Source organism: Phaenicophaeus curvirostris, chromosome 8 (genome assembly GCF_032191515.1).
Source record: "Phaenicophaeus curvirostris isolate KB17595 chromosome 8, BPBGC_Pcur_1.0, whole genome shotgun sequence".
Lineage (NCBI taxonomy): Eukaryota > Metazoa > Chordata > Aves > Cuculiformes > Cuculidae > Phaenicophaeus > Phaenicophaeus curvirostris.
In genome coordinates, this window is record NC_091399.1 from 20,223,050 (window position 1) to 20,243,310 (window position 20,261).

Below are 20,261 nucleotides of genomic sequence, written 5' to 3' on the forward strand. Positions count from 1 at the left end.
TTAGCCCAGAGGTATCCCAGATGAAGACCCTCCGACAGGGTTGGTACAGCTCCGTGCACTGTCTGACTCTGGGATGGCAGGTTTTGGACAGCAAAAGGAAAGAGTCCATGGGTCTCCTCTGCAAAAAGAAAACGCTTAAGGAGTCACAAGACCGGGGACAGCTTTTTATCCCACTGCAGCGTGAGCATGAGCGGCAGTGATGGGGAGATGCTTCCCTCGTGCTGAGGGAAATAAGGGTGTGTTTGGCCTTTGTCTGAAAGGGCTCCGCTTCGCCACAGTAATGGTGCATTAGCAACAGCTTGATTTTCATTTAATAAATAAGAGGAATTATGCTGTGATGGAGCCAAGATTTTAAACAAGAGGCTCCCATAAACATTTTCTTCAGGAATCTCTGATAAACCAAAGATAGCGCTAAACGTACTTGGAGGGAGTGGGGACGCCAGACTTGGAATCCGTCCATCTGCTTCACCATTGAAACAAAACCACTTTATAACAACCACAGAGGAGAGGAAGCGATGCAGCTTGGCACATACACTTATGCTATGTGTGGTGGAAATGTTTATTCTTTATTTCAGAAAGATTTAGTGGGTGTAGGGGTAATAGAGCATAGCGCTCGCTTGTGTCTTGGGGAAGGAGGGGTGATGGCGTTTGGGTTTTAAGGGAGTCTTGTGTCAGCTCCCATGGGGAATATTTTCGGTAATACCTATTTCAATCTCATGCACTTGGAAGGCTGGAGGAGACAGAGGAATGAAATGTGCTTTTCAGGAGAGGAGGTGTAAAGGCCCCAGGATTAGTTATCTCTGGCAGGAAGGATTTTACAGACTCCAGCAGACAGCAGTGGCAGAACCCTGGCTGTTTCTGCATTGTCCTGATGCTTGGAGGGACCAAGGACCAGTCTGGGATGTCTCCCTTGGAGCAGCTCGGATCGCTCTGACCTTCTCCTTGTGAGATGCTGCCGAGGGCTCACCCGAGACAACTCGCCTCACCCCATTTGTGTCTTCTCTCCTGCCCAGGCCAGCTCCCAAAAGGGTCTTCTGCCCCCTGACCCATCTCGCATCTGCCTGAGGAATGCCATTGGGACATGGGAAACAGGGGAAGGATGTGCAACGCAAGAGTCTGTGTGGTCAGCAGGCCACCACAGTGTGGTCCCCAATGTCCCTGTCCGTCCCCCTGGCAGCCACTGCTCCGTTTTCCACTGTGCACGTTCAGCTCTGCTGCTCAGCCTCTCGTTGGAGCCGCTCCAAATCAAACCTGAAAGGCCCTGGACTGACCTCTGGGGATGGGGGAGTCCCTGCCGGGGTTGTCTAGACTCGGTGTGTGAGCAAGCAAGCAACGGGATGAATAAGTGTCTGAAAGTTCAGATCTTTGGAGAGGAGTCCCTTGGCTCCTTGTTTCTTGGATAAAGTTCCACTTTTTGGGTAGCCATGGAGATAAAGGATATTTTTTCTATTTTTCTTTTCCTTTTCAAAAAAGTGAAAAAAATATATAGATACATCTTGGGTGAGAAAGCAGAAACCTTTGAAAAATTTTGGCAAATCAAGAAACGCAAAGAATGTGTTGAGTGAAACATTTCATAGAGACGAAAATCAAAACATCTCACTTCGCCTCCAACCACTTTAAAACATTTTAATGGTTCAAAAGGAAATTTCAAAATGAAAAGTCATGTTTTGCGTAAAACACTGGAAAGTGTTTCATTAAAAAGGAAGAGTGGAAGCAAAACAATTGCCTTTTTTTTTTTTTTCTTTCCAATCAACGGGATGGCTCTTTCCCCAACCTGTGCTGAGGTCAGGGACCAAGGCTGGACCTGTCTTCTCCTGTGGCATGAGGGGCCTGGAGCTGACAGCCCTCAGACCTGAGGAAGGCACAGGCTGATTAAATCATCTCCCACGCAGGAAATTCTGATATCATCATCACTGCCTTTGATTTACTCTTTTTAAAATACAAGTTTGCAGGCAAGTCCGGTCCCAGCGCCGTCCCTGCTTACCAGCTCATGGCTTCAGGGATTTCTTTGGCCATGGGACAGTCTCAGACCCTGAGGAGAACGCCGAGAGGGGCTGGGGAAATGCTTCCCCTCCGGGATGCCATAACCTGTAGATCTGCGCGGCAGTCTTGGTGGCCTTGGGACCTCTGCGAGCTCCTCCGGCAGGTGTGGGATGTGACACCACCAGCCTGCGTGATGTCCTTGGTCGGGTCCTGCTTGTTGGTCAAGAAAAGGAGAAAGGGCACAGCTCTGAGAGGGCACCAGGGGCTGAGGGGAGCCTGCAGGATGGCTGGAAGGCTGAAGGGAAAAGCTTTGAGAGGGCAAGAGGGGGCTGCAGGGTGGTGGGAAGGCTGAGAGGACCCCGAGGGTGGCAGGAAAGCTGAGGGGCACAGGTCTGAGGGCATGTGGGGCTGAGCAGAGCCTGCGGGGTGGCAAGGGGGGCTCAGGGGGCAACGAGGGGCTGGAATGTGGCAGGAGGGCTGAGGTGGGGAACATGGGACTGAGCAGAGCCTGTGGGGTGGCTGAGAGGAGTCTGAGGGAGGAGTGGGGGGCTGAAGGGCAGCAGGAAGGCTGAAGGGAACAGCTCCAAGGGGGCAACAGGGGGCTGAGGGGCACAGGGGTATGTACTGGGACCCGTGCTGTTTAATATCTTCATCAATGATCTAGGCAAGCGAGATCGAGTGCACCCTCAACAAGTTTGCAGATGACACCAAGTTGAGTGGGGCAGGTGCCACACTGGAAGGATGGGATGTCACCCAGAGGGACCTGGACAGGCTGGAGAAGTGGGGCTATGAGAATCTCATGAGGTTCAACAAGGCCAAGTGCAAGGTCCTACACCTGGGTTAGGGCAATCCCCAGTACTCAGTGGGGGATGATGTGATTGAGAGCTGCCCTGCAGAGAAGGACTTGGGGGTGCTGGTCGATGAGAAGCTCAACATGAGCCAGCAGTGTGCGCACAGCCCAGAAAGCCAACTGTGTCCTGGGCTGCATCAAAAGCAGCGTGGCCAGCAGGGCGAGGGAGTTGATTCTGCCCCTCTATTCCTCTCTTGTGAGACCTCATCTGGAGTGCTGTGTCCAGTTCTGGAACCCTCAACATAAGAAGGTGATGGAGCTGTTGGAACAGGTCCAGAGGAGGCCACAAAGATGATCAGAGGGCTGGAGAACCTCTGCTATGAGGACAGGCTGAGAGAGTTGGGGTTGTTCAGCCTGGAGAAGGCTTTGAGGAGATCTTATAGCGACCTTCCAGTAGCTGAAGGGGCTGCAAGAAAGCTGGGGAGGGGCTGTTCACAAAGGCTTGTGGTGACAGGACGAGGGGCAATGGGGATAAACTGGAGAGGGGCAGGTTGTGATCCCTGGAAGGGACCTCAAAGCCCACCCAGTCCCACCCCGGCCGGGGTGGGACTGGGTGGGCTTTGAGGTCCCTTCCAGCCCAAACCATTCCATGATTCTGCGGGGGCCACCTGGGGCTGGGGGACACAGCTCAGAGCCCTCACGGCGACCGGGCGCGCGGCCCCTTTAAGGCCGGGGCGGCCCCGTCCGCCGCTCTGAACCCGGAGATTGACGGGCGGGCGGGGCGGGGGCCGCCATACCGCGGGGAGGAGGGGGCGTGGCCAACGCGAGGCTCAGCCAATGGAGCGAGGGGGCGGGCGTTGGGGGGCGGGGCCAAGCGCGAGGCGCAGCCAATGGAACGAGGGGGCGGGCGCGGGGGGGCGTGGCCAAGCGCGGCGGCTCGCAATGGCGCGGGGGCGGGCCGAGGGGGGCGTGGCCAAGGCGAGGCTCAGCCAATGGAGCGAGCGGGCGGGCCTAAGGGGCGGAGCCAACTCGAGGCGCAGCCAATGGAGCGAGAGGGCGGGCGTGGGGGGCGGGGCCAGCGCGGCGGCAGCCAATAGCGCGCGGGGGCGGGCCGAGGCGGCTGCCCCTTCCTCCCGTCCTCGCCCCCCCCCCCACCCCTCCCCGGGCCCCGCCGCGCCAGTTCGGGGCGTCCGGAGCCGAACAAAAGGCCCGGCGGACGCGGGGCGGGGGGCGCCGGGTGCTGAGCGAGCCCCGAGGCGGCGGCGGTGGCGGCGCTGGAGGGAAAGTTCGGAGCTGCTCGGTTCCCCCCACCCCGCCCACCGGCGCTGCCCTCGGCGCGGCGGGCGCCGCCTCCCCCCGAGCCCCGGCCCCTGCCCGCCGCCTCCCGGGCGCGGGGCTCGGCTCGCCCGGCGTTCGCAGCCGCCGCCGTTTCCCCTCCCTTCCCCGGAACCCCCTCCTCCTCCCTCTTCGCCTCACTCCTCCCTCCCTGCTCCTCCTCCACTCTCTCCCTCCTCCCTCCTCCTCCAGCAGCCAAAGGGATTTTTTTCCCCCTTTCTTTTCTCTCTCTCTCTCTTCTTTTTTTTTTGGGGGGGTATTTTTTCCCTCCTCCTCCTCCTCTTCCTCCCCGCCGCGGAGCCGGGCGCCAGCGTGAAGGATAAATAAAAAGCGAGGAGGAAGAGGCTGGGGAGGAGGAGGAGGAGGAGTGGTGGTAGCAGCAGCAGCGGCAGCAGCAGCAGCAGCGGGGGGGAGGAAAGAAGAAGAAGAAAGCGAGCAAGAAAAGCGGTCGCGGAGGCAGGCGGGCAGCCCGGGCGCTGGCGGGGGCCGGCGATGGACGAGCAGCCGCGGCTGATGCACTCGCACGGCGGGGTGGGGATGCCGGGGCACCCGGGCCTGTCCCAGCACATGCCGGACGGGCCGGGCGGGGCGGAGGGGGAGGCCGGCAGGAAGCAGGACATCGGGGACATCTTACAGCAGATCATGACCATCACGGACCAGAGCCTGGACGAGGCGCAGGCCAGGTGAGAGCTCCGGGGGGCTCGGGGAAGCGCCCCCTCCCCGCCCCGGCCCGGCCTTTGTTGTGCGGGGCCGGGGGCTCCTGCTCCCGAGGAGCTGGGGGGGGTGGGGGGGAAGGGGAGGCCGGGATCCTTTTCTTTCCCCTTTTCTCCCAAGCCTCTTGGCTCTTCCCCCCTCGCTCCAGCCTCATCCCCGCCCCCGGGGGTCCCAAACTCAGCTCGGCCTGGTTTTCCGTCTCTTTTGGGAAGGTTCTTGGAGCGGGGGGCTCCGCTTTGTGCCTCTCACCCAAACTGCTGCTCCATTTTTCTTAGGGAGCTTAATACTCTTCTTTTTTTTTTTTTTGTTTTAGGGCCCTGTAGTGTTCTTTAAGGTCGTGGTTTTTCACGCTTGGAGGACGCACGTAGAAGCTTTCTTCTTTTTCTTTGTTTTCCTTAATTGCGGAGGTATTTAAAAAGGAAAATAATAATTAAAAAAACCCTCTGTAGAAGCCGGTGACCGCATCGCCCCCGGCCGCAGGGAGAGCAAACCGACCGCTCACCCTCCAAGCAAAAGTTTAAGGAGGGAAGGAAAAAAAAAAAAGAAATCCCCGAATTGAAAGCGCGGTTGGAGGGATCAAACCAAATAAAAAGTTGCCTCGAAGGGCCTGGGGAGCGGTTGGGATCCTCTCTGGGCTGCAGAGCCGCGAGGTGCGGTGCCCCCCCCCCCCACCCCAGCTGGGGCAGAATCGCTGGAATACATTGTTCTGGGGAAAAACCGCCCCAAAACTCGCTCAGTGAGAACTTGGAGAAGGAGAGAGGCGCCCCCCAAACCGCAGCTCGCGCCTCCCCAGCTCGGAGGTGGCTCCCGCGTACTGAAGAGGCTTCTCGCCGGGCTCCTCGCCTTCATTTTCTGATGTTCTTGCAGGGACAGGGTAGCTGGGAGGAGGAGGAGGAGGAGGTGAGCATCGCTTTCTCCTCGGGCAGCCGGGGGGATCCGCTCTCGGAAAGTTGCAGGAATTGTGTGTGTTCCTGCGTGGATCATCCAGTCTAGCTTAATCAAATCAGTAAAGCCACAGCAGAGCTAGGAGAAAGCTTTGACTTTTGCCTTGCTGGGCTATTTCAGCCTCTTCCTCACAATAGTTTGGATTTTTTTATTTTTTTTTTCTAGTTTTTATTATTATTTTTAATTCTGAGCTGCCAACCACGCCGTATTTATCGACGATGTTTGTCTGTGCGTTTCCTCCATCCATCCTCCCGTCGCACGGTTGTTTTGCTGCCTCTTCTCTTTTTGAAAAAATGAAGTTTTGGGAGGATGCAACGTGCCGGGTTTATGTGTGAGAGGGCCCCTCCAGCATATGTCCGTGATTTGTGTCTGGACCCATCTGGGTGTGCTGATAAAGGGATGCTGTGGTGCTGCAAGGGTATATACCTTTGAGAGAATTCATCAGATAGATAAATCTTATTAACATGTGGGTGGTGGGGTAAGTAGTGTGAATGTTTGCCAGATGTTCACATTGTCTTCCGCGTGTAATTTTGGTTGGTAAACAGAAATCCCGTACGCGGTGCTGATAGCAACAGCCCTTTATCCAACTAAACCCTTGGCTAAATGATCGTATGGCTGAAGAGGAAAAATAAAATCATAGTTTCTCTATGGTGTGTTTTAAACCCAGCCAGTTGAAGCCACCAACACCCCCAGCCCCAAGCTCTTTCTTTTCCTCAAAACCCACAGTCGAGTGGGAAAAGGAAGGTGTGGAATAGCCCTCCCTTCCCAGGAGCAGCCAGCCAGGTTTTTAAATGCTGTCCCAATTTTAGAGAACTGTATTTTAGCACCTGCCCGTAAGCTGGGTGTAAGGGGCACGGAGGCAGAGGGAAGGATTCCTCTCCCCATGCGTGTGTTTCCGCGCTCCGAGTTGGGCACTGAGATTCCCCAAATTGACAGCTCTAACCAGGGGATGTTTCCAGCGCTGGGACAAAGGGGGGTTATTCCCCCTTTGCCTTGCAGGATGAGCCTAATAAGGCACGTCTGGGTTTAATATCGGAGGTGGGGGATGGAGGGAGCCCAGCGCTCGCTCTTTATTGAATAAGACAGTTGAACCCAGCTTGGCTCCCGAAAGCTGCTGGCTTCAGCTCGGCGCGTCGCCTGGCTCGCGCCGGCGGTGGGAGCTGCTCGGTGGCAAAGGCAATTTCCAAGCCGTTCCTAAATTGGCGTAATTCATCTCCTCTGCCCTAGGTAGGTGGCTGTTGGCAGCGCGTCCGCTCAGGTCCGAGCAGGGATGGCTGAGGAGGCCCCAACGCGTCCCCCGTGCCACCCGCGCAGCAGCCAGCGTGGGTCTGGGAAGTTGTTCCTCGTGGTGACATCCTAACCTCACCCTCCCCTCTTTGCTTTCTTTCCAGGAAACACGCTTTAAACTGCCACAGAATGAAGCCAGCCCTTTTCAATGTCTTGTGTGAAATCAAAGAGAAAACAGGTAGGAAATAAGTGCTATTGTTTCTGTATTATTTTTCTTTTTGCTCTTTGAAGGTTTTATTTCACCGAGTTTGTGGCCCCCTCTCCCCCTGTAGCAGTATTTAAATGGGGAGGTATAACTTGCTGGTATTAAATGCTTCTGGCAGTGGACTTGCATGATGCGGTTTGTGTCTGGAAGGAGAAAATATTGTGGTTTAATTTCTATTGTATAGCCTCTTTTTATTTTTTTTTTTTGTGGAGAAGAGAAAATCAAAACCCTTGCAATTTCTTGCTTGCTCTGGTTTCTTCTTTAAGACATGGCACTGCTTGGGAAAAAAAAAATAAAATCTGAGTACGGAGTTTGGCGGGGGGACCCAAGAAAATGAAATTGTGCAATTTTTCTGCTATTGCTGTTCAGGTGAATGTACAGTTTTCTTACTTTTTCTTTAAAGAAAGGGTTAAAATGCTCTCATCTGCCAATCATCCAGGCTAGCTCACATAAGAGCGAGTTGTCAGTTGCCTTTAGTGAAAGCAATATATTAGATTGTTAGTTACTTTAGGGTACTGTTGTTTTATGGCACGGGGTGTTCTCAGGCTTCTAAAGAAGCTAATGGCATGAGAGCGTTGGTTCTGCCGTTTCCCACTTTCCAGACCTCCTACCATGTACTAACACACTTATAACACATCCCAGGGGGGCATTTAAATTTTAAAAGCAACAATTAAAAAATAGCAGTCATCAATCAAGGGTGATCTTAAACAACAGATGCTCAGGGAAGGACATTTAGCAACATGCACTGCTTATTTATTTGTTGGAATCTTTTTTTTTTTTTTTTAATTAAAATAATGGGGGGAATGATGGAAATTTGGTGCCGGGGGTGGGTATTTGTCTCTGCTGTGGGTTTCTGAGCCAACCAGAGTTATCAGCGGGCTTTTCCATGCCGATCCAGCTGCCGTGTTTCAGCACGCTGCAAAGTACTTGACTTCTCCCCCCCTCCCCTTTTACAACAAGGACTGTAACAGTCAATAATTCATATCTAAACCATATAAGCAAGGGCATGACATGAATGAAAGCGACAATAAATACGATTGCACACCCAGTTGATATACATTGATAGTTACACATAAAAGGGGAACAGCTTTCAGAAACCTGAATATGGGTCTTTCTTTTTTTTTTTCCTTCTTTCTTAAAAATATATATATATATGTATATATATAAAGTCTCTTAATGTGAGCAGCTGATTGGAAATACAATTACTGGACTCTTGCTATATATATAAAGTGACTAAAGGGGCCCTTTGTTAAGCGTTGTTTGTGCAGTGTGTAGCCCAGACAAAGCACCTACCGATGGCATTCGGCTCTCAGAACTCCTCACGGCTGCATGGCCGGGTCTGACCTTCCCAGGGAGTCCTTTCTTACGGAGTTACCATCATATCAAGCAGTGGGTTCAGTATGGGAACCTTTGTAGAGTTCACGTCGTGTAATGTGAGTCTGCCTAGAGATAAATTTTGTGGGTGGTTTTGTAGCCTTTCCCTGGGTGCCACCCCAAAAAAAAAAAAAAAGAAAAAGGAGCCACCAAGTTCTTTTCCTGCCTCCCTCCATTTATTTTGTGTGAGCCAAAGAAAATGTTTGCCTTTTCTTTGCCTGTATTTGATGCTACGTGTGTTGTTCATGGGGGTTACTTTTTGACAGGAGTATTGATTAATTCTGATTTGGCTTTGCTATCGGTGCAGTCACAAAGTTAGGACGTGAGGAATCTACTCGATCCGAGCCTGGTGGGAAATCCCTGTGACCTGGGAAAGATGGGGAGCTGTATATATTGGTGGTGCCTGGGTGTGAGAATTCCTCTCCGCTAAGTAAAATTGAGCAAGATGCTGTAGGGAAACATATGCTGCTGAAAATAAAGGATATTCAGGGGTGGGCTGGGGCTGTCTTATATTTTAAAATTGTATTTGTTGCTCTTGTGCATGAGCCGCTTGACTATGGGGCCGCTGTACAGAGGTCTCCGAAGAGGGTGAGTTGGGATGGATTTTGGAGTGTTGTTTATCTACCCTCGGATAGGTTTACAGTGAATTATTTTACTTTGCAATTCAAAGCCCTCCTCCCCTCTTCCCTGTCTGCATCCCCAAAAGTCACACTTCGTAAGGAACCAAACGGCCAGATGGCTCTGGTTTATTTTCTTTGATTTTTATTATTTTTTTTTTTTTCAATTCTTGCTTTCCGACCCAGTGCTCGGAGGGAGCCAGCCTTGTTTTTCTGGGGCCGAGGTTACCGCCTGCTTCTGTTTGCTTTCCCCTTCCTTGTGGGCAGCGGCGTTAAAGTTGAGCCAACTTCTCTCTTCCCACTTTCCATTTTGCTTCCCAGCTTTTTGCATGTGTTGCCTTTGAAATCCTAATGATTGTTTGTGGTCACTGGTGGGTGTTTGAAAGTGTGTGTGTGTACATCTTCCCCCCGGCGTTATGATGTGCAGAAATGTGCGTTCGGTTACCCCGCTGCCTGATTTAAGTGACTCCAGAGCCTTACGGAGACTTTACCACAGTCTCTCACAACATTATGGCTAATATTTCATAGCGTTAACGTTGTCTCGAGCAAACCCAAAGTGTCCATAAAGTTCTTAGGAAAAGAGGCTGTCTGTATTGGCCAAAGAGTTCCCTTTTGTGCTTGGGCTCTTCAGTTATTTTTTAAAGCATTTATAAACACTTTTAAAAATAATAATAATGGTGATAAAAGCTCAGTAGGTTGTCTTTTGTCTGCAGCCTGGAGATGGGGTGACGTCTGCTTAACAGTAGCAGAAGTTGAGAGGTTTGATCCAAGCAGAAACATGTAGGGGGAGGAAAAAATTGCCGCTTAAATATCCCTATAAGTTGTCGGCGTTCATTTGGTGCGTTTTCACTTGCTGTTGGTCGCTTTGTTGAGAGGGAAGGGGCAGGACTGCCTTCAAATGGCTGGCTGCCTTTTTGGAATAATAATTATGGAAATGGGAGGCATTGTTGTTCTAAATACAATCGATTCTTCCATCAATAGGGATCGAAATCGGAAATTGCTCTGCTGATTTATAAAAGTTTGAAGGCAGGGGTAGGGGCTCTGTCTTTATGGCCTTTCCCTCCCTTTTTTTTTTTTCTCCTCTCTGTATGTTTTTTTTTTTTAAAGCTGCTCTCTGCATGAGCAGAATAGCTAAGCAGAAGAAGCAGGCAAGGCGTACACAGACGTGGGGTCCTTGGATGGCAAACTGGAAAATATCTGCTGTCAAAATGCAGCAGCATCTATTTCAGCTGTGAGCCTTCCCCAACTCCCATCTCGTTCGGCGGGGAGAGGCTGAGCGCAGGATATATGACCATTTAATCTGATTCCTCCTCCTTAAGAGCTTTTCCCATCGTTTCACTTTCTCTGCTCTTTTGGGGGAGGTGAGGCCATCAGGCAAATCCGACTCCTTGAAAAGGCCCTGACTTGGTATCTGAAATCCCCCGATTTTTATTTTTCTTCCCCCCCCCGGCTTCACCCTTGTGTGTAGAGGGAATTGAGGTCTAAAAGGAAACTGTGCATACCACCAGTGGGGGGGATTTACGAAGTGAAATATTTATAGACAGCCCTGATTAGCCGTGCAATTGTTGAATAATGGGTTTGTGGCTTTTTTTTTTTTTAATTTTAGAACATAATAGCTGTATAAGGTGCCTTTCCCCGTGCATTATCTTCACCAAACTTAACTCAAATCAGGTCTTTGGAGGAGGTAGGATTTTTCCCCTTCTTTTCTTCCTTAACACCCCTTTGTTCTCTCCAGCTCTGTGTTCAATTAACACCCCCATCGCAGAATGGTAGTCTTTTTTTTTTTTTTTTTAATGTCTGTTACTGTATTTCACTTCTGACACCTCTCTTATTATTCTTGCCTGCTATTTCTCTTTAATATAGCAATTACGATATAGGGTTTCGTTCTTTCTTCCTCCCTCCCTTTTCTTCCCCCCTCTCCCCACTAGAGCCCCACCGAAAGCAGCATGGGGAGAGGGGCAGCCGTGGTGTGTGCAGTGCTGCTGGTTTTGGGGTGCAGGGCAGAGCTGTAAGTGGGGTGGGAAGCCCAAGGCCCCTCGGATGACGTGTTCCGTGGGGTGGGATGGGGTGACCTGCTTTCTTTCGCCCCGACCCTTCTCTAGGGTTTCAAACCCTGCCCCCTCCCTCTTACCCCCTGTTTCCACCGAGGCTTCCTAAGGCGCGGGGGAGAGTTAAACACCTCGATTTCAATTTCAAGGCAGTTCTAGCACCTAAGGTTTCCTTCTATGCTTCTGCAATAACTCATAAGCAAAGTGCTGGGTCTCCAGCCCCGGAGGATCGGGGTCCCTCACCCGGCTGCTCTCCCTCCTGCCCTTCAAAGGAGAGGACGCATTTGCTTTGCTTTTTCTCTTCCCCCCCTCCAGTTGAAAGGCTTTGAAGGCAGAGGTGATGCTTCTTTCTCCTAGCCTGGCAGGGTTTTCCAGGTCGCTGGTGTGGCTGCTTCGGGGGGGAACGAAACCTTTTGGGAGAACAGGGCCTCCAGCACTGCCTAAGGAAGCCTCTTTGCAGCTCAACATTTAATTGCTTCCAGAAACCTGATGCCTTCAAGGGGAAGGAGGGAAAGGAACATTCGAGGGGCTGGAAGGTAGGGATGTTTTGGGAGGGAAGGTTGCATCTGGGAGACCTTGGCTTGGTGGAGAGCTGTCCTGCTGCAAGAGGAGTGGACGCCTCTGGGGACTGGCTGGGAGAGGATGGAAACCAGTCACCCTGGGGGCAAGAGCTGTGTGTCCCAGTGGTTGGGAGGAGCAGCAGCCTTCTCCAGAGCACAGAGTTTTCAGGGTTGGACCTGTGACGCTGCAGTGAGTCCTTTCTGTGGGCTTTCCTCTTCCAGCACAGTGCTGCCCACTGGGGATCTGCTTGGAATGGATGGCTTTGGAGGAGAGTTTTCTTTTTCCTTTTTAATTTTGTATTTTCTTCCTCTCCCCTGGTAGCATGTGGTTGGAGCTCTTTGAACGGAGCAGGCTTAATTAGTTTAATCAAAATTGGCCTTCTGCAATACTCCAGGGGAGGAGGTGGGAAGCATGGGGCTGCCAGCAGGCTCTTCCTCCACCTCCTCCCCCTCTGCGAAGGAACCAGGTCCTGCTTTGCCATGGTGTTTCTGCTCCTGAGGGACTCCCCGTGGTTTGGGGCGTACAGGGATAAGCCTGTTTAATTTTTGTTTCAAGGTTTGTTTTCTGTAGGTGCTTGATGTCGGGTAAATTTTGCTGTGATCGCAGCGGACCGGGAGGATGCTCTTGGAGGGTCTGCTGGGTCTCATCGCTCGCTGCCCCGTCCGTTTGATCCTGGGGGATGCGTGACCCCCAGGTCCCATGCTCCAAGTGTCCCAGCCTATTGCCTGCACCATCCTCCCCGGCTTTTGGGTGCCGGTGGCTGTTGGACGCGTGTGTCCAAGGGGAAGGAGGGTGTTGAGGAGGTGCTGTGCTGACAGCTTGCTCTATGGATGCTGCTGATGGCACCAGGCAAGGCACAGAGAAGGAGTTCAATTAACGCATGCCAGAAAAGTATATTAACTAGATGTGTGCATAAATAACGCAGCTCCCTGGAGCGTCCCCTTCCATGAAGGTTAGGTGTCCTCCCTGCTGCCACGGGTCTCCCTCGGGTCCATCTCCTCTTGCCTCTGCGTGGTCTTGGCAGCAGTCAAAGTGTTGTGGGTGAGTCCAGGGAAAGCGATCATGTTATCAGGCCTTGTAGCTCCAAATGAGAAACTCGGAAGATCTTTCAGGCCTAAATTTCTCCAGGGAAAAATGGTTCAAGTTCCCTTATTTGAGACCTGCAAAGGGATTTCCCCCTTGGAGCGCTGACTGTCTGTAAGCAGAGCTTTGCTAAACGATCTCAAATGTTAGATTTATTCCTGCTAGCAGGCTCTCGTGCTGTGTGCTGGCCCTGCGTTTGAGGGCAGCGGCTGTAAACAAAACACAGAGAAACTCTGAGACAATTTCATCACGGCTTCTTTTTTTTCCCCGTCACAAGGAAATTACTGCATGCAGCAATTCTTTAGGGGAGCAGGGTAGTGGTTTAAATGTAAACAGTTTCTTTTGCAGTGAGATACACTAGACTATGCTGCTGTTGGGGCTTCTGCTGAATCAGAGCTGGGGATTTTGATGGAGAGAAAGGAGAAAAGTGGGATTCCTCCTCTGCCTTTGGTTCAGTATCTCATTTCCCAATTCCTCCGTCGATCCGGGAGTTGCTGCCTTCTCTGCTAATGAAGCTCTGCAGAGGGTTGTGTGATCTCTTGGAAATGTGCTGTTAAGCATTTTACTCTGCGTTTTCCGTACTGGCTTTAGAGTCAGGGTGCTCTGGGAGGCAGGAGAGCTATTCGCTCTGTCATCTATGAACTAGGGGGATGGCTTGCCACGTTTGCAGCTGGTGCAAAATACCAGGTGGGAGCAGGGGGTGAGTTTGTGCCCAGAGATGTGATATTTTATTTTTTCCACCTTTTATGTTGTCATCCCCCACCTTGTGTTCCTGGGGCAGTTTTCCTACACAGTTTCATCCTCCTGGTGACGCGTGCTTTGCTTTCTTTTGAGGATGTCTGTGAGGCAGACAGGCTGCGTAGTGCTGGCTCTGCAGACCCCAGAGCAGGATGCCCCTGCCGGGCTCCAAGCCTTTCGGCTGAGCCTTTGGGCTTTAGGGTGCAGGGCCGGGAGAAGCGATGCTGCAGGGATGTGCACTGTACAACGCGTAGCGCAGGGGAACTCGATACTGGGCTGGGGTTTGGAAGGAGGTAATGTGATTTACAGCAATGGATCTGGTTAATAATCTCCAGCAGCTTCTGTATACTCAGGGGCTGCTTGTATTCCCAGCCAGGTGTTTGCAGACCGGATCAATATGGCCCTATTTGCGTGGGGCTGTCCATAATCTAATAAACCAGCCTCATTCTGCATCCTTCGCTGTCCCCAAGCATCCAACCCAGTCCAGTCAGACTGGCGAGTGTTCCCTGTGGTGAGTGAAGCTGTCGGTGAGTGGTGCCTGGCCCCAGGACAACCGGCCTGGGGTTGCACGTGGCATGGGTACCGGCTGCCTTGCCGTCCCCGTGCCAGCGTCCCTGCCTTTTGGGCTCTCTGGTCATTTGCCACGTGGTCCTTTGCCAGGCTGTCACCTTCCTGGTGTGCTCCAGAGGCACCGGGATCAGGGCTTTTCCAGTGAGATGCTTCCTCTCACCATGTTCCTTTTGGGCAGCATCTGCTGGGAACATTGTTTGAAACCAAAACTGATGGTTTGGAGGGCTGGCTGGTTGGTGGCTTCTCCTGAAAACTGTCTGGGAGGTGTTGCATCCCATGGAGACTTAAATAATACAAGCTGGTGGGCAAGATAGGGATAAATTACAGAAAGCTGTGGTCTGAGGAGGCTGCGGGCTGAATACATTAAAGTGTGGTGTTGTCAGGCCGGGGAGGGACTCGGGCGATGCTTTCTCTCTGGGTGCTGTGGGATTGATTGGGCTGGAATTGGTTTGCAACTGTGTCGATTTAAAAAAAAAAAAAAAAAAAGCACTAAAGAATCAAATCTCTTCGCCTTGTGTTTGTGAGCCCTGCCCTGTACTTTTTTTTTTTTTCCTCCAAGCTGGAGCAGGAGGCCACCTTTACCAGCTCCTTTTCCTGGCAGAGCAGGAGAGGTGGCAGGAGAACCAGCAGCCTGGTGGAGATGATGGCTTCCAAGGAGCGATATTGCTGCTGCTGCTGCTTCTTGGGGTTTCAGGGAGGTCGCCAGCATGGGTAACAAACCTCCTTGGATACCTTGAGCAAGCTGGATGTTGTCCCTGTCCTCTCCCTGTGCAGCCTTTTATTTATAGGAGAAGCCTTACCCAAAATAGCTTTTTTGCTTGGCCTAAGCTGACGGGCTGTTGGTGTTGACCCCCCTCCCCCTTTTTTAAATGTACTGATACATTGAAAGCCCTTGGAACAGCCAGCGCTGTGAGGAGCCGCACTAATCTGAAATGATAACTTTGCCATTTTACTTCAGCCTCGCGGAGCTGCCTTTGCAAGTGGGATCAGCGTGTCTTAATGCTGGTGGCTGCGTTTTTGTCTCGCCTGAGTGCAAGCCCAGAAACTCGGTTCATCCCTTCCACAGCCCATTTTCGGTTTCACAGGCAGCGTTTTGTAACGCCACATTTGGCCCAGCCTGGCTGCGCTGCCCGTCCTCGTTATCGGAAGAGGAAAATCAAGTTTCTCTCCTGGTTTGATAACATTTTCAAATTCCAGAATGCTGTTGTTTAGCAAAATTAGCAGTGACAGGCCAACGGGCAAAAATTCTAGTTGTGAAGTGTTCAACGCTGATCGCTGCTGTTTTCCCAGCTCCAGTGGTCCCGATCCTGGATGTGTCTCTGCCACATGGGGATTTTTTTCTCTCTTAATTCAGTATGGCCGTTTCCTTTGACATTTGATATTTACGTGGCTGGAGCCAAAATGAAAGTGAATCTGCCCATAACTCTCTGAAATGTGCCTTTAATTTCAACATTAATGTTTCAAAACCCAAGGTGCTGGTGGGTGTATGTTTGCTTGTTTACACACATCCTTCCCCACCTCCCCCTCCCTTGGAGTGATTCTCTGATGAAACATTAAGAATGATACAATACCTGGAGTTTCTGGGTAGATCTGTTTCTGGCTTTAAGCTTTGAGCTTGGCGTTTTAACTCAGTCTCTAATTTTAAAAGGCTGCAAGTGTTTTAACTTGGTCTTTTTCGTTTGGGAAGGGAAGTTTACATGCAAAATTATTATTGCAAGAATGGGATTATTGGAAATGTCTAGGCAAAAGGCACAGTTCAGAGTGAAAAAGAAATGAGTTGGAAGGAGTCACAGCCATCAATTCTGACTTTGTAGCACAGGACACAGCCTCTCCAGTATGTTTTGTGTTGAGCTTGTACTTTCCAGGAGAGCGTTTGGCTTTGTGTAGGGAAGTAGCAGGCAGTGGGATGTTCTCCACCACTCTGGGAGAGATGGTATTTTGAAGGGAGCTTTGCAAAGGGTCGGCTATTTACTTCTGATATGAATTTGTGAAGCTTTTGGCTGCCACGTTCTCTTGTGCGTGTGCCTGCTGAGAGCGAGGAGCCTTCCGTGGCCCTTCTCCCAGTGCCATTGCCCATCTAGGGAGAGCAGGTGGCAGGAATGGTGGTTTGGGGGAATGTATTATTGCCCTGGAAAATCTTGGCTGTTAGATCTGGTCAGCAGATGTGACGTGTTGATCTGTATCGGTGGTGGGAAGGAGCGCGGCAATATACCTCACTGATGGAGAAAAACCTGAGGAGCAGTTCCCTGATTTACACTTTCAGCAATGTGAAATGAAGCTGTCTGAAGCTCTTTGCTCAGCAAGCTCTTAGCTGACTGCTGCTTCTTCCCTACTTCATGCAGATATTTCCAAAGAGGTTGTTTCTCGGCTCTGTCGCTGGGTTGGCAGAGGTGGCTGGGAGGGCACAGACCCCTTAAATGCATCTGGAGGCACAAAGCGTCAAACACAGGAGCAGGGAGCGAGCAGCATCCGCTGTAGCTCGCTCCAAAGCCCCGATGCAATTCTGTCCCCAAGCGGCTGAAAAGGTCATTTAGCACAATAGCAAACATTTCATTTATTATTTTTGTTAACTCCCTCAAATAGTCAAATTAGCATCCTTCCTCTGTGACAGGAGCTTCTGGAGGGGGCGTCCTGAGCAGGATTAGCAGTAGGAGCGCCTAGACCCGGGCTGTTCCTGTCCCGAAGGTCCCTGGCTGCTATTTGCACATCCCGGGGCCTGCCTGCAGCTGGCATTTCCCCCGTTCAGTGGAATTTACTTACCGCCTGGTGAGGGCATCGGGTAACATTTGCGCACCTGGGCTGCTTAAGCTGTGGAGGGGCTGGGGGGATGCGGTGGAGAAGGTCAGGGGCCTCTGCTTGCCTAATGGGCAGGAGGGAGCTGGAAGAGCAGCTGTTGGGTGCTGTGCCCTCTGCCAAGGCAGCGAGCAGGAGGAAAACGATGTTATGGTACCTGTACAACCATCTGGACCCTGCTCAGATTCCTCGTGTGGCTGATGGATCAGTTGGGCAGTGGGTGCTTGGTTGTTTTTATTGTGGAAAAGGGGTGCTGTGCTTCCCTTCAGATGCGTTTGCAGTGTGTGCTTGGGAGGTGCTCAGCGTGATTTCTCCTTACAGATGGCTCTCCTGCATCCGGGTCTAAAAAGCTGTGGGTCCTCACCTGTGGGCTCTCACCTGTGGGCTCTTGGGGGCAGGATGATACGCAGCAGCACGATGGCGTGGCGGGAGGGTTAGGGAGACTATCCCAGGGGCAAAGGGGAGGCAGCCAGGCTATTGTCACCACCCCTGGGTAGTGATGCTCTCATCCTTTGGGTAGCTTTTTCCAAGGATCTCCTTGGCCTCTTGGCTATCACATGAACACCTCCTCCTGCTGCGCTGACACTGGTGCGGACTCTCATCCTTGTCAGCGATTGCCCTCACAGGCTCCCTGGGGGAAGCCTGACCCTGTGGCTCCCTGGAGGGCTCTCGTAGGCAAAGTGAGGAGCGTGGAGGAGACCTAAATGAAGAACAAATAAGAACCATAATGGGAAATGGGAATCAGATTTAGGAAGCAGATGAGACAACTCTTTGGAAGGGATGGGGGGGGGGGAGGTGTTTGCTTTAATCAATCCTCTTTGATTTGGGGCAATAATAAAGTGGATTGTTTTCTTTTACCTTCTCTTCCCTTGGCCCTGTCTCCTTCCCTCTGTTCCTCTTATTTGCTGTTTTCAAAACAGCCCTGGATCCAGTAGCACCAGCATCTCCTCCTTGAGCTCCCACCTTCTGCAGACGGGATCGCTGGCCAATCCAGCAGGCATCTTGTCTGTTTTTTTCCCTTCTTCTGTCAGGGGCTCGGTGCCTGGAGTGAGGCTGCCTTGGCCGGGCTGCTTGGAATGGGTCCCTCCCACTGCCAGAGGAGCTTTTTGGCCTCTCTGGAGCAAGCGGTGGAGCAAACTCCTGCAAACAGGTCGAGGGTTTCTCTGTGGAGTAGGTTTGTCCTGGCGTGCTCTGCTGTGTCATTTAGAGGCTGTCCCCAGGGACTGACCGTGCTTGGAGGAGATCAGAGTTTCTCTGTTGGTGGTCTTGGTCAGTGCGTCCAAGGTGCACAAGTTACTTCCTCACGTGCACCCCTCTGGGAGATGGTGGTGGCTGGAAGGAAGGACCCTGCCTTCCCAGCCTCTGTGGATGGGTTGTTTCCGTGTGGAAATGCGCTTCCTTGCTCCCTCTCTTCTCCCTGATCATTGTCTTGGAGCTCAGCAGGCAGGTCATGGGAGGGCTGGGGCTGTCCATAGCTGTGGGTCAACGAAACCAAGCCTGTCATCCTTTCCACTTCCAAAAGTCCTGGAAGTGAGTAATCTTCCCATGCAGAGGGGCAGACTGGGGCTGGGATCAGTGGTTCCCATGACCATCTCTGCAGCTTTCTGTCTGCTGTGCTGGGCACCGTGCGAGGGCTGAAGTTTCGCCACCTTGAAGTGGAACGTGTGCCCAGCTGGGGGGTCTCCCCGGTGCCTTCTGTGGCCGGGCTGCTCCAGCACGCTAGGCTGTTTGGTTGTGTCGCAGGCAGAGCTCGCTCATACAGAGTGGTTTTCCTGTTTGCTGGTGGCTGGTAGAGGGTCAAGGGGTCTGGGGTAACCTCTGGCATGTTGTAGCGGATTGCTTTCAGGTGCCTTCCTGGCTTTTGTAAACAATTTAATCTCTGTTTTTACATAGGATTCCCTATCCTGGAGACTAAGATCACTTTGTTGGGATGTGCTGGGAAGCGTGTTGAACAGCCCCCGGTGTGGCCTTTGGATTTCCAGCTGCTCGTGCCTCAGGCAGAGGCTTTCAAAGGGCAGAGCCAGAGCTGTGTTCCCCGCTGGCCCTCAGGCTGTGGGCCCCCTCCCGCGCTCAGCGGGTGATGCTGCTGCAGTGTGGTGGGTGGTTTGTCCAGGGCGCCTGCACCTCCAGCGCGCAGCAGCTCTCCTGTGACGCTGTGGAATCGCACGTACAATTGCAATCACTTTCTCCTGTGGCTTGGCACACCTCGCGCTTGGGCTTTGCCAAGAGTCCTCGACAGAAGCTGCATCTGATCCCAGTGTGGGCATCTTAGCTGGTTTGCAAGAGCCATTTGGGAGATGGTTTGTGGTGGCTTTGCTGCCCAGGAGGGACTGATTTAGTTAACGTTTGCCACAAGGCTTTTCAGTCACAAACTGGTTTGGCTTTGCTTTGAAGAGCAGAGTGAAGCAAAGGAGCCAAGCATGCCCTGCGGTGGCTTTTCCAGGTCCCAGAGGTTGGCGTGAGGGAAATTGCCTCCATTGCGGTGCAGACTGAGCCTCCTCCCTTGTTCAGCGCAGCAGAAATTGTGGTTGAAAGCTTTCACCCTGGCCATCGTCTCCCCTGGCTCATGCAGGTGGGTGTCAGGGAACCACAGGGGCGCTTTGACGCCCTGGCCCTGGATGCATCCCAAAGCTCCCCATCCTGCGCTGCATTTCATCTTCCTGTGCTTCCAGAGAGGTCTGTGCGTCAGATACTTCTTACTGCTGCCAGCAAGCTTCCCTTTAATCGTGCCATGGTGGTGCTGCTTTTTATATTTTATTAGGAAATTCCCATTTGGTTGCTTTAGAAAGCAAGCCCTTGTGGCTGGCCCCTGGCCCGCCGCTAACAGATTTGTTTGAGAAAAGGCTGTGCTGGCATCCTACTTTATTGAACATGCCTCCTGGGAAGGCGGTTTGAATATCCTTCTGTCTCCTCGGAGCAGGGAGCTCTCTGGACTGCCTGCCGCCGTGGGGATGGGGAATGCTCTCCTCTCCCTCCCACCCCTTCCCCTTGTCCAAGCCTCCCTTGTCTTTTTTTTTTTTTTTCCAGTTTTTTTCTTTTTTTTTTGGAGGAGAGAGAGTGCTATGCATGGTGTGCCCCGCTCCATGCGGCTTTTCTCTTTCCCCACGGAGTTCATCCAAAGTTCGTATCCAGACATGAACAAAGTAGCTCAGACCTTTTCCTGACTCCTCACCCTTTGTCCTCATCACTTAGTGACAGACAGGAATCAAATGCCACAG

General features: G+C 52.1%; 1 protein-coding gene across 2 annotated transcripts in view; it reads left to right on the forward strand.

Annotated features, from left to right (window-relative positions):
* Window positions 1-4,576: 4,576 nt before the first annotated feature.
* Window positions 4,577-20,261, forward strand: part of PBX1 (PBX homeobox 1) — a 130,597-nt gene continuing 114,912 nt past the window's right edge. Inside the window, exons 1-2 of one of the 2 annotated variants that reach the window (XM_069862719.1) lie at window positions 4,577-4,791; window positions 7,159-7,232. In XM_069862719.1, coding sequence (XP_069718820.1) covers window positions 4,601-4,791; window positions 7,159-7,232 — 265 coding nt within the window. In that variant the 5' untranslated portion in view covers window positions 4,577-4,600. The remainder of the gene's footprint in view (window positions 4,792-7,158; window positions 7,233-20,261) is intronic. The other variant, XM_069862720.1, reaches the window with a different exon arrangement.